This window comes from Sorex araneus, chromosome 1, assembly GCF_027595985.1.
Source record: "Sorex araneus isolate mSorAra2 chromosome 1, mSorAra2.pri, whole genome shotgun sequence".
Taxonomy (NCBI): domain Eukaryota; kingdom Metazoa; phylum Chordata; class Mammalia; order Eulipotyphla; family Soricidae; genus Sorex; species Sorex araneus.
In genome coordinates, this window is record NC_073302.1 from 431,439,293 (window position 1) to 431,451,296 (window position 12,004).

The following is a 12,004-nucleotide window of genomic DNA, read 5'->3' on the forward strand; positions in this document are numbered from 1 at the left end:
AGGAAGGCACTCATTTAGCAAACTTCGGAAGTTGGTACCAGGAACCGCGGAAGGAAGGAAAACTACAATTCCCAGGGTGCTCAGCGCGCTCCGGGCCCTTAGGAACACCTGCCCGGGCAATTCCCGCCTCCTGACTTCAGTGATTGGTTCACCTAGTTCCGTGCCGCCGGATTTCTCGTTTCCCATTGGTGAGGTCCCCGGCGCGCGAGGTCAATGCCACAGCGCGCCGTTCACTGTAGTTCCGCGAGCGCCTCGCCCCGCCCTGTGCCAAGATGGCGGCAGAAGCAGCTGGTGGCAAGTACAGGAGCACTGTCAGCAAAAGCAAAGACCCCTCGGGGCTGCTCATCTCTGTGATCAGGTGAGGGAGGCACGAGGCAGGGTCAGGGGACAGCGGACAGCGGGGCTGACGCCCGCTTGGGCAGGGACAGGGGGTAGCTGGGTTCCACCCTGCGAGCCCTTCCCGGTGCCCTTTGCCTTCCCCTGGCCCCTGCCTTTTGGCCCCCTGCAGTTTCCCTTCTTATTCCCGAGCTGGGGTCGCGGGAGGAGCCCCGCCTCCCCGCCCGGCCTTTCTCCGGGGCCCTGCGCCTTGCATCGGGGCTACGCCGACCCCGGGGGGCCGGCCGCGTGGGGGCTTGGCCCAGCGGGGCAGGTGAAGGTGTGCCCATTCATTCGCCCCACGCTTCCCGCTCGCGGGAGCCGCGCCGCCCGCCCGTCCCCGGGGGTGCTGCAGGGCTCGGGACCCGCCGGACTCCTGGCGGGAGTGGGCAGCTCGTACTGTCATGCTGTCACCCTCAGGACCCCTCCCACCACCTGTGCAAAAGGCCGGTGGCCCTAGAAGTGGAGCCCTCGTGAGTCAGTAGGAAGGTTGTGTTTGAAGGCACAGGACTCCCTGTGCACCGTGCTCCTGCCTTCTGAGCCCAGTCCACTGCTTTGCAAAAAATGTACAAACTACAAATAAAACAGGGCCCGAGAGTACCGCGGGGAGGGTGCTCGCCTCGCATGCAAGCTGACCCAAGTTTGATCCCTTGCATCGCATGTGATGGATCCCAGGAGTGATGCCTGAGCAGGCTGGGTATGGCCCGAGCACACATAAAGCAAGACATAATCCAAATTATGCTAGGCAGTATAGGCACTCCTGCTCGGTATGGTGGGAGTCATGGGCCCTTTTAGGGGCTCTTAAAAAAAAGATTGAATTAAGGGCTGGAGCGATAGCACAGCGGGTAGGGCGTTTGCCTTCCACGCGGCCGACCCAGGTTCAGTTCCCAGCATCCCATAAGGTCCCCCGAGCACCGCCAGGAGTCATTCCTGGGTGCATGAGCCAAGAGTAACCCCTGTGCATCGCTGGGTGTTACCCAAAAAGAAAAAAAAAAGATGAATTCATTGAGTGCAGGAGAACCCTTCCCCTATCAGGGGTGATGCGGAGAGTGATCAAAGGCAGTCAAATAAAATGCTCCTTATGACACTTTGTTACATGGTTGGCATTTGAGTTTCAATACTGAAATGATGGTTTGTAAAATAAAACGCTCCTCACCTCCAGTCACCCCCACCCTGCCAACGCCTGTGCTCAACCTTGGTCAGTTCTTGAAGGGGTTCTGGAATGTCTGGATATATATATTTTAGTTTTGGAGCCACAAAGGCCTTACTCAGGGACTGTTCCTGGCACTGTGCTCAGGAGCGACCCCTGGCTGTGCTGGGGACTATATACCATGTCCAGGATCGAACTAGGGTTGTGACCCCAGTAGTGGATGCAAAGCAAGGGCCTTACTGTCTGTCCTGTTTCTCCCAGGGCTGGGATGGCTTTTTAAAAAGCCAGGCTCAGTGGTAGCTGGTTGATAACAAGCACCTGGGATGAACAAATAAACGTAACAGCCTGCCATTACTGGACTGATAAATGCCCACTTATGGGCATTCTCTACTGTCTTCTAATCAGATTGTGCATATGGAATCATTAGGAAAAGTTTTTGTTGGGCTTCAGATGCCAATTTGAAATACTTTTGGAAATACTTGGAAATACTTGGTAGAGTTGGTAGGGGGTAGGAGGAAGTGGTCTGTTGCAGGGGGCATTCTTATGTGAATGGAAACCAGTTGAGTTTCTTGTGGTGTTGAAACTCCCCCTGTGAGGCTCTTTGGATTCTTTTTGAACTTGTTAACTTTTTTCCACCTTGTATTTTGGTGCCAGTGTGTAGTATTACCTGACATTGAGGATGAACCAGGGAGCCCTAAGCTTTGTAGAACCAGAAATGTGATTCTTTTTACTTGGAATATAAGATATATAGACCATAAGGTCTTGATTTTTGCTGCTCTGTACTGTCTCAACGGTGTATCTAGAATTCTGCAAGCCTTACTTTAAAAAAAAAAAACCCAATATATTTAAATATTAAATTTACTCCATATATTTTGTGTTTAAAAGAAAGCATCATAAAGCCAAACTAGGTTTTCCTTTTTCTTTATTTTTTGGTTTTATGCATTTTATTTTCATAAAGTAGTTCACAGTAGCTCATTACAGATAATATTCAAACACCCACCCCACCAGCGAGCATCTTCCCACCACAATAAGAGGGAGGTGTGTGAAGGTTGTTGTATTTCATTCTGGAGCCATTTAAACTCGTATATAAGAGAATACAAACAAGTGTGTTAAAAACCAAACACATGTGCTACTTTAGGTATATCAGAGGGCTAGACTATAAGAGGTTGCACGGCTGCGAATGCGGCTGTGTGCTCCAGGAAATGCTGCATCTCTCTCTTCCAGGAGCTTTATTTTATAGTCTCTGGATCTTGGCCATTGATGAGATTACATGGCGCCGGGGGCAGTTTGTGGGTGTGACTGCCAAGCTACTGGAAAATGGGGGACCTGGGTGGAGGAGGTCCAGTCCCGATCCGAGCAGGCTTGGAGATCTCAGCCCCGGGTCCCGCATACCTGGGTTCCTCTGTTGGTTCCTTCATGGGTGAGGCTCGTTGGAGCGTGTGGAGAGTGGCCTTGAGCATGGCTGCGGCTGGGTTCTGGAGGTTTTCAGCTGCCGGGGCTCTGCTTGGGGCGGGACGGAAGCTCAACCTGCCCCCCTCCGAGGTGCCCCGGTGAAGACAGCCTGGTGCAGGGTTGGGAGATTCTTCTTTTTCTTTTTAACCAACTGAGAAACATGATTTGCTTTTGGCACTTTCTCTTTGTCTTTGTCTTCCTACTGCTGGCTGGTGTATGTGATGAGGGATCCACACCCGTCTCTGCGCCTGCCTGCAGTGCCTTCACGCTGCTACCATGGTGTAAGCCCTCTGCAGCTTCACTTGGACTGTTTAAAATTACTGCTTTTCATTTTTATTTCCCATCCCGGGTAGCATTTTAATTTTTATTTGACTTCACCCTGCCCCCTGGCCGCAGCAGCATACTGGGTAACAGGGAGGGAAAAGTACCTTCAACAGAACTTTGTTGATGCTCGAGTATTGCCTATAGTCAACATTTCTTTGAGTCACAGGGTTCAAGTGAGCGTCTTAACTCTCCTTGTGGTCGTCCTTTGATATACTTTTGAATGCACCAGATGGATTACGTTCTCTCCACAGCACTGGAAGGCGGTTTGTACTGTTATATTGTTGTTTGGGATGGGGGAAGAGTTGGAGAAAGTCACTCAAGAAAGAATAGAGTGGAGAACGCATCGCTGAGAGAGTAGATCTTCAGAGTTCTCATCGCATGGATGATAACTCAACCTACTGTGGTTCTTATTTTCACAATGTACGCACATGTCACATCATTACTATGGACACTTTAAAGAATACAGTGTTTCATGTCATTTCAGTGAGAGGAAAATGAGAGCTGGAGAAAAAAAAAAGAACGGGAATGTACATTTCTTGTTAGTAAATTGTACTGTCAAACAGAAGTTGGGGCTTTGTCTAGAGCTTCAATTTATATTCTTTGTGTTACCCTGCTTGCAACAATGTATTCCCGATTCTTAATTTCTGCTGTGAAACTTTGATTACCTCCTCTTATCCTTCACCTCTTTTCAAATTCTTCCTGTAAGACAGTAGCTTTCCCAGTTGCTCTGGCAACGAGCCTCAAAAGGGAAAAACCTATTTTAGGTTGATGTTTATGAATCTGAGCATTCCTGAAGATGTGTCTGATAAGTGCCGTTGTCTTTCATGCTCTCTTGGATCTTTCATTGCGTCGCAAAATAAAGGACTTGTTGCCAGTAGAGTCCACTGTCCTTTGAAAACTTCGATGAGTTTAGTTTTACTGATCTTTGTTTTCTATCACTGAGCAATTGTTTTTCTTTTTTAAATAGTGACACTTAAAGATTCTTACTCAGTGCTTTTGCTCAGGTATTTTTTTTTTTAAAACAACAACAACAGTATGTCTGCATCTATTATAGTGTCACACAAAGAGCAGCGTGTGGGTGTAGACAGGTTTAAACCCACCTTGGTTCTAACTGCTGGTTTGTGGTCTAGTATGCGGGACAGGTTCCGTTCCACACATGTAAACAGCTGCTATCTATGTATTTGATGCACATTCAGTATGTATGTGCATATGTTGCCAGTCATTTTAAAAGGAAAAATCGGGTCCAGGCACACTCCTAGTGACACAGACTGGAGGGTTTGATGGTCAGGGCCCACCAGAGCCACACCGGACAGTTCTGAGGAGGGGCAGGGCATGGAACTCCAGGCGTGGAGCTCAGGGCCTTGAGCTTGCCAGGAGGATCCATCACTTGAGCCACAGTGCCAGCCACTGTTGGAGTCATCTCTTCAGGGGGATAAGGGCTTGGGTAGGGACAGAATCACTGGGAACTGGGCCACTAGCCACACCTCGTCACTATTTCCAGGGGTACTAGATAGTTAAAACAATGGTTTTGTTAGTGGGGGCATGTATCCCTTGCAAACTTAAAAAATAAAAAATTAAAATAATGGATGGAAAGAAGCATTTGCCCTACCCACTGTGCTATCGCTCCAGCTTCATTTATTTATTTATCTATCTATCTATCTATCTATTTATCTATCTATCTATCTATTTATTTAATTTTATTCTCTTTGTTAGCTGAGCCAGTTTTGGGCATGAAGCCTAGCCGTTGGGCCTTTAGAAGGGAACTAACATCTTTTCCCTACATGCCGGTGGATTTTCACTCCCACTGTGTTCTTTGGGGAGCGCCTTGGGAGCCGGGCAGCCTTGGTGGAACGGGTCGTGCGTGCGGTGGTGTTTGGGGGCGATGCCTACCTATTGCCCTTCTCTCGCCTGCTCATCGCTGGTTTCCGATGCAGACCTGTGTGGAGGCAGTTCCTTCCCAGCCGATGTGCTCCGGCTTTTGAGTAGCGGGTTTTCCAGGGTCAGGTGACTCGCAGAGGCAGTGCGGAAGGACCTCTGGGAAGCGGAGCCAGGTTGGATGGACACTGGGGCTCCAGCGCTCAGGTGGGTTTTCAGGCGTCGTCACTTCCCGTGTCTCCACTGAAATTGGATTTTCAAGAACACAGACACTCCTTTCTCGCAGGCCAGACTCCCGCAGGGTTGGGTCCGCTCTGGGTTGAAGACAGGGTCAGCTTGGCCGAGGGGTCCAGACTGCTGGCCCGGAGAGGGGCTGGTTCTGAAGGGCGTACTTCGCTCGCTGGAGCCAGGCGCCGAGGGGCTTGGGGGGTTTTGAACTCTTCATGGGCCCTGGGGAGGTCTTGGCACTCGTCTCAGCCTTTAAGTGAAGTCGGCACTGGAGACCTGGAGACAAGATTCCTCGTCCTCATCATCCTCGTCCTCCTTGTCCTCCTCATCCTCCTCGTCATCCTAGTCCTGGTCCTCATTCTCTTCCTCCTCTTCCTCCATTACCCATTAATGTTGGGCCAGTTTCTAATCATCACCATCTTCCTCCTCCTCCTCCTCCTCCTCCTCCTCCTCCTCCTCCTCCTCCTCCTCCTCCTCCTCCTCCTCCTCCTCCTCCTCCTCCTCCTCCTCCTCCTCTCCTCCTCCTCCTCTTCCTCCTCCTCCTTCTCCTCCTCTTCCTTCCCCTCCTCCTCCTCCTCTTTCTCCTCCTCTTCCTTCCCCTCCTCCTCCTCCTCTTTCTCCTCCTCTTCCTTCCCCTCCTCCTCCTCCTCTTTCTCCTCCTCCTCCTCCTCCTCTTCCTCCTCCTCTTCCTCCTCCTTCTCTCCTCCTTCCTCCTCCTCCTCCTCCTCCTCCTCCTCCTCCTCCTCCTCCTCCACCACCACCATGTTGGACCAGTTATCTCAAACCACTCTTTCTCCTGTCTCGTTTGTAAAACAGGATCATAATAATAGGATTTGTATTTCATTTAAAAAAAAAAAAAACATTGGAGTTCACAAAAGGTGCCCAGCTCAGTTTGGCAGAGTAGACGTTTCATTTCTTCCTTTTTCAGGATCGACAGCTTTTCTGCCTAGAAACATTGATTTTCATGTTTTGCCGGCTAGGAGCCCAGATAGAATGTTAATTTTCCACCAGAAACATCATTGCTATGTTGACTCAGAATTTGATTCCAGTTGTCAGAATATTCTCCTTTTAACCAAGAAACCCATGTAGCCGACGGGGGCTGGAGTGATAGCACAGCGGGTAGGGCGTTTGCCTTGCAAGCGGCCGACCCGGGTTCGAATCCCAGCATCCCATATGGTCCCCCGAGCACCGCCAGGAGTAATTCCTGAGTGCATGAGCCAGGAGTGACCCCTGTGCATCGCTGGGTGTGACCCAAAAAAGCAAAAAAAAAAAAAAAAAAAAAAAAGAAACCCATGTAGCCGAGTAAAAGGGAAATTATTTGGGAATTTGAGAGCCAGAGAAGGAAGCTAGATTTGCTCCTATCTGTGCTTGAGTGTATGTACATCGTGTCAAATATAGACATATATAAAACATGTAAGACAGAAAGCAAATGTGAGCAAGTAAATCAAAGGCTCTCTGAGCTCTTTGTTTAAATATTTCTTGTTGTGATAACAATTATGTATTATGATACAAAAATATGAATTAAAAACATTATTTCCTAAAATTAGGTACATGTTTAGAAAAAGCAAATATTAGAAGGAAAATAAGTAGAGACCTGCTTCTTAAGATTTTAGTATGTAATACTATTTATAAATTTGCTCTTACTAAGGAATATCAATAAAATTGTATATCTGTGTTATATTGATGAAAAAATTAAAGTCCTATTATGTATACTTTGTATCTTTTTTTTTTTTTTTGGGTCACACCCGGCGATGCACAGGGGTTACTCCTGGCTCATGCACTCAGGAATTACTCCTGCCGGTGCTCAGGGGACCATATGGGGTGCTGGGAATCGAACCCGGGTCGGCCGCGTGCAAGGCAAATGCCCTACCCGCTGTGCTATTGCTCCAGCCCCGTATACTTTGTATCCTGATGCACTTGTCTTTATATATATCATAGTGATTCTTTTTAAAAATTTTTAAAAAAAATTATTATTATTTTTTAATTGAATCACTGTTCAATTAAAACTCAAAGCTTTTACGTTTGAGTTTCAGTCATATATAGCGATTCTTTCTAGCAGCACATTTCAATCTCATTTTAGTGACTCCTTAGCTAAAACTCCTTCCTTTTCTGTCCTGGAGATACCTGAACCTACTTGGAGAGCCCCAGCCAGCACTAAACCATCACTTCAGTTTGAATGTTGCAGTGAGCATTGGAGGGGATCAGGACGCCAGGGAGGGGACCCTGAGTGCCAGTTCCTGGTAGTAACCGCGGAATTGCGGCATTGCTGCACGGGAGCATATACGTGCTTTGTATTTTGAGAGACCGGCAGTTCACATCCCCATGACTGTTCTTAGAAAACTGCACCTCCACGCGCTAACTGGAAACAGGGCGTTTCTACTGTGTGTCTCCAGCCCCTCTCTGCAGCTCAGAGGGGAGTGCTCCTTCCGCTGTCAGCCAGCCGTGCTGCAGGAGGCGTGTGGACACGTGTGCTTTGCAGGTATTCTTTCTCAGCTTTGTGGCCTGTCTTCTCTGTCTTCCAGTGCGGGAGTTTTACTTCTGGCTCATCAGTTATTTCTCTCACGGGTTGTGTTTCTTAGGGTTGTATCTTAAAGCTCATTCCCATGGCATCTAAATTATCTCTGGTGTTAAACTGGAGCGATAGCACAGCGGGTAGGGCATTTATTTGCCTTGCACTCGGCCAACCTGGGTTTGATTCCTCCGTCCCTCTCGGAGAGCCCGGCAAGCTACCGAGAGTATCTCGCCTGCACGGCAGAGCCTGGCAAGCTACTTGTGGCATATTCGATATGCCAAAACCAGTAACAACAAGTCTCACAATGGAGACGTTACTGGTGCCCGCTGGAGCAAATCCATGAGCAACTGGGATGACAGTGATACACTGATACAGAGTCAGAGAGAAGGACCCTCAGCACTCGCCTGGGTGAAATAAACACTCAAAAGCATTTTGCCAGTAGCAACCAGGGCCAGGAGGATTGGTCCATGGCTGGAAGCCTGCCTTAAGTGCCAGGGGAAAAGGCAGGTGGGATAGAGAGGGACCACTCTGACAGAGATAGTTGGGAATGATCACTCTGGATAAGAACTGCGTGCTGAAAGCAGGTAAAGGAACAAACATGATAACCTCTGAATATCTATATTATAAACGAGAGAGAGAGAGAGAGAGAGAGAGAGAGAGAGAGGAGAGAGAGAGAGAGAGAGAGAGAGAGAGAGAGAGAGAGAGAGAGAGAGAGAGAGAGAGAGAGAGAGAGAGAGAGAGAGAGAGAGAGAGAGAGAGAGAGAGAGAGAGAGAGAGAGAGAGAGAGAGAGAGAGAGAGAGAGAGAGAGAGAGAGAGAAGGAACGTGCCTGCCATAGATCTAGGGAGGGGTAGAGGTGTGGTGGGGGGGTGGGAGGGAAACTGGGAACCTGGTGGTGGAAAATGTGCACTGGTGGAGGGATGAGTGTTGGAACATTGTATGACTGAGACCCGACCATGAACAGCTTTGTAACTGTGTATCTGTGTATATCACAGTGATTCTATTTAAAAAAAAAAAAAAAGAATTTTGCCCTGGCAAAAGTAGTCCTAGCTAAGAAAAAAATTTTAAAAATAATTTTTAAAGTTGGCTTTGTTTAAAAAATACAATCATAAGCCCTGTTACATACCCACACAAGAGTGACACAAACAGTGTTACAAATAAATAGGTACTATTTTAGGATTTGAGTTTGTTGGACAATGTGTCTTTTATGATTTTTTTCACAAATTTGTGTAACATTTCTCTAAACGAGAATGGGGGAAACTGCAATGACAAGTACAAGAAGATAACATAAAGCAAAAAGCACTGAATACCCCGCATATGTCCAACAACGAAAAAAATAACCTTTCTCACAATGGTGCTACCACAAATAGCTATCCATACGCAATGGAAAAAAAAGTTAAACTCAGACACAGTCCTTACAGCACTCACAAAACTGAAAATTAACAGACAAACCTAAAACACAAAAAAGCAAAACTCCTTAGAAGTTTAACTGTAGCACTATAACACTGTTGTCCCGTTGTTCATCTGTTTGCTCGAGCGGGCACCAGTAACGTCTCCATTGTGAGACTTGTTGTTACTGTTTTTGGCATATTGAATATGCCACAGGGAGCTTGCCAGGCTCTGCTGTGTGGGGCGGGATACTCTTGGTAGCTTGCTGGGCTCTCCGAGAGGGGCGGAAGAATTGAACCTGGGTCCGCTGTGTGAAAGGCAAACGCCCTACCCGTTGTGCTATGGCTCCCAGCCCTGTAAATTCAAATAATCTTCCTGATAATCCAGAGGGGTGGTTTCTTCCAGGCTTGAGATAGTTTCCTGCCACACGTGGCCTGATCAGTCCTCAACTGAAATCTCTGACAAGGCCCTCTCTAACTCTCTGGAGTACACTCCGGGTTAGTTCTCTTTTCTCCATCACTCTGCCTTGCAGACTCTGAGCGTCCTAATGCCCAAAGGTCTGAAACATTGTTAGCAATTTCAAATAGGGATGATAAATCCAGTCTCTTTAATTCCATCGAGACCAGAAGTGGAACGCCCATTAATGCTTCACATTAAAAAAAAAAAATTCAGAGGTTTTCATCAGTCATATTAGTATATACAGAAGGGGATACATACGTGATCAGGTGTGTTGTGGGGTGGAAGTGACTTAGTTCAGCACGCTTGGGGTTTTTGATTTTGCAGCATTTTACCATGCATTAGGCTATACATTACGTATTTCATATAAAACTTTTTTTCAGGAACTTTACCTCCAGAACTGTTAGAAATGCTTTGGCAACTATTAGGCATTGGTTTGTGTCCATATCTTTTATTTTTGTTTTTTTTTGGGCCAGGGCCCAGAGATGCTCAGGGCTTGCTACTGGCTCTGTGCTCAGGGATCACTTCTGGTGGCGCTTGGGCGACCTTACGGGGTGCTGGGGTTGGAACCTGTTGGGCCACATGCACTGCATGTGCCCTGCAGGCTGTACTATCTCTCCAACCCTCGTGTCCTTATCTTTTAGAACTACAAGCCTCTTTTATTTAATGCCTATGATACTGTTATTTATTATTGGTCTGTGCTTTGATGATACTGGGAATGTGTTTTCTATGGGCAAAGTACATTCTTGGTTATTGCTATATTTTACTGTTTGTTAGCAGTTGACTGCTTGTGGTCTGTCCTTGTGTGTTTTTAGTTTGCGAATGTGTGTGTGTGTGTGTGTGTGTGTGTGTGTGTGTGTGTATTCTCTCTAGTGCCTTATACTTTGGGTGCTTCATATAGTTTTACTGCTTTCAGGCCAGGAAACATTTTAATCTTGACTCTAGACTAGCCTAGAATTTCACCTTAAGAATGTGGAAATTCACCATGTAGCAAGTTATGAGATAAATTTTTGTGGAACGTTTGAAACAGTACAAGATTTTCATATTGTAAAATTCTTAGGAATATCTTTTCTGACTTTGATCTATTTTAAATGTGTTTTAAATAGTGCAAAAGACAGTGGCATGTACTTCAAAGGACATTTTCCCCTTTTAGAAGTTCATACTGAATATGAAGGGAAGTGTCTTGTACACAAAATACCACGAGAGGAAGTGCAGATTCTCAGACACATCCCTGCCACATCTATCTGTCTACTGGATTCCCAGGGGGATTCAAATTCACCTTAAACTTTGAGTAGCTCTTTGAACATAGTTTAGTTGAGGGTAATAAAATAAAAGAAGCCTGTTAGCATTGTGAACTTTTAGATCTGAGATAGTGGTACTATTTTTTTTTTTAAGAGAATGATTTTTAAGGCTTATATACAAAACTCTATACCAATAAAAATTTCATCTTTGGAATTTGCTTTAAAGTAACTGTGGGTCGGGGAGATGGCTTAAAAGTCTGGAATATATGCCTGGCACACAGGCGCCGAGGGTTTGATCCCCAGCATCGGATAGTGGCCCTCCCCCAATTGTGGATCTAGGGACCCCCAGAACCACTGAACCTGCATATTGAACGATCTTGTCTGGTGGTCTGCAGTGTTCTCCCCGCCTCCCTGAGCCCTGCCCCCCACCAAAAAAACAAAAAATTGCGGAAGAGAATCAACCTCAGGGAGGGTATAGAGGAAAGAAGATGGGACTGTTTGAGTAACAGTTGAAGCCTGTGTTTATTTGACCTGGTTTAACTTCTATCTGATTGAAAATTTCCACCAGGACATCATGTCTATATGTTTTCTTACATGGGTGTATCCTGTATATGTTGTATATATGTAAACCCATGTAGGAGTGACAAGGTTCTGTAGAGGAATACATCTCAGGTAAGCTGGCTATTTATTCTTCATGCCTTGTCTACCCTTTCCCCCTCCCTCCCGAAGCACCTGGCATATTGACGTGGTTATGTTTCCAGGGCGTCGGTTGATAGAGTAGCCTGTTCAATTTGTGTGATCCAGAATTTCCCTCCCTCCCTCCCTCCCTCCCTTCCTTCCTTCCCTTCCTTCCTTCCTTCCTTCCTTCCTTCCTTCCTTCCTTCCTTCCTTCCTTCCTTCCTTCCTTCCTTCCTTCCTTCCTTCCTTCCTTCCTTCCCCCCCCTCCCTCCCTTCCAAGCCTGTTCAGTTTGTGTGATCCAGAATTTCCCTCCCTCCCTCCCTC

General features: G+C 46.9%; 1 protein-coding gene across 2 annotated transcripts in view; it reads left to right on the forward strand.

Annotated features, from left to right (window-relative positions):
• The first annotated feature begins 249 nt into the window (after positions 1–249).
• The window catches only part of EXOC4 (exocyst complex component 4), an 858,640-nt gene continuing 846,885 nt past the window's right edge, over positions 250–12,004 (forward strand). For both annotated transcript variants that reach the window (XM_004608252.3, XM_055133914.1), the window contains exon 1: positions 250–358. In XM_004608252.3, the coding sequence (XP_004608309.1) occupies positions 273–358 (86 nt within the window). In that variant the 5' untranslated portion in view covers positions 250–272. The remainder of the gene's footprint in view (positions 359–12,004) is intronic.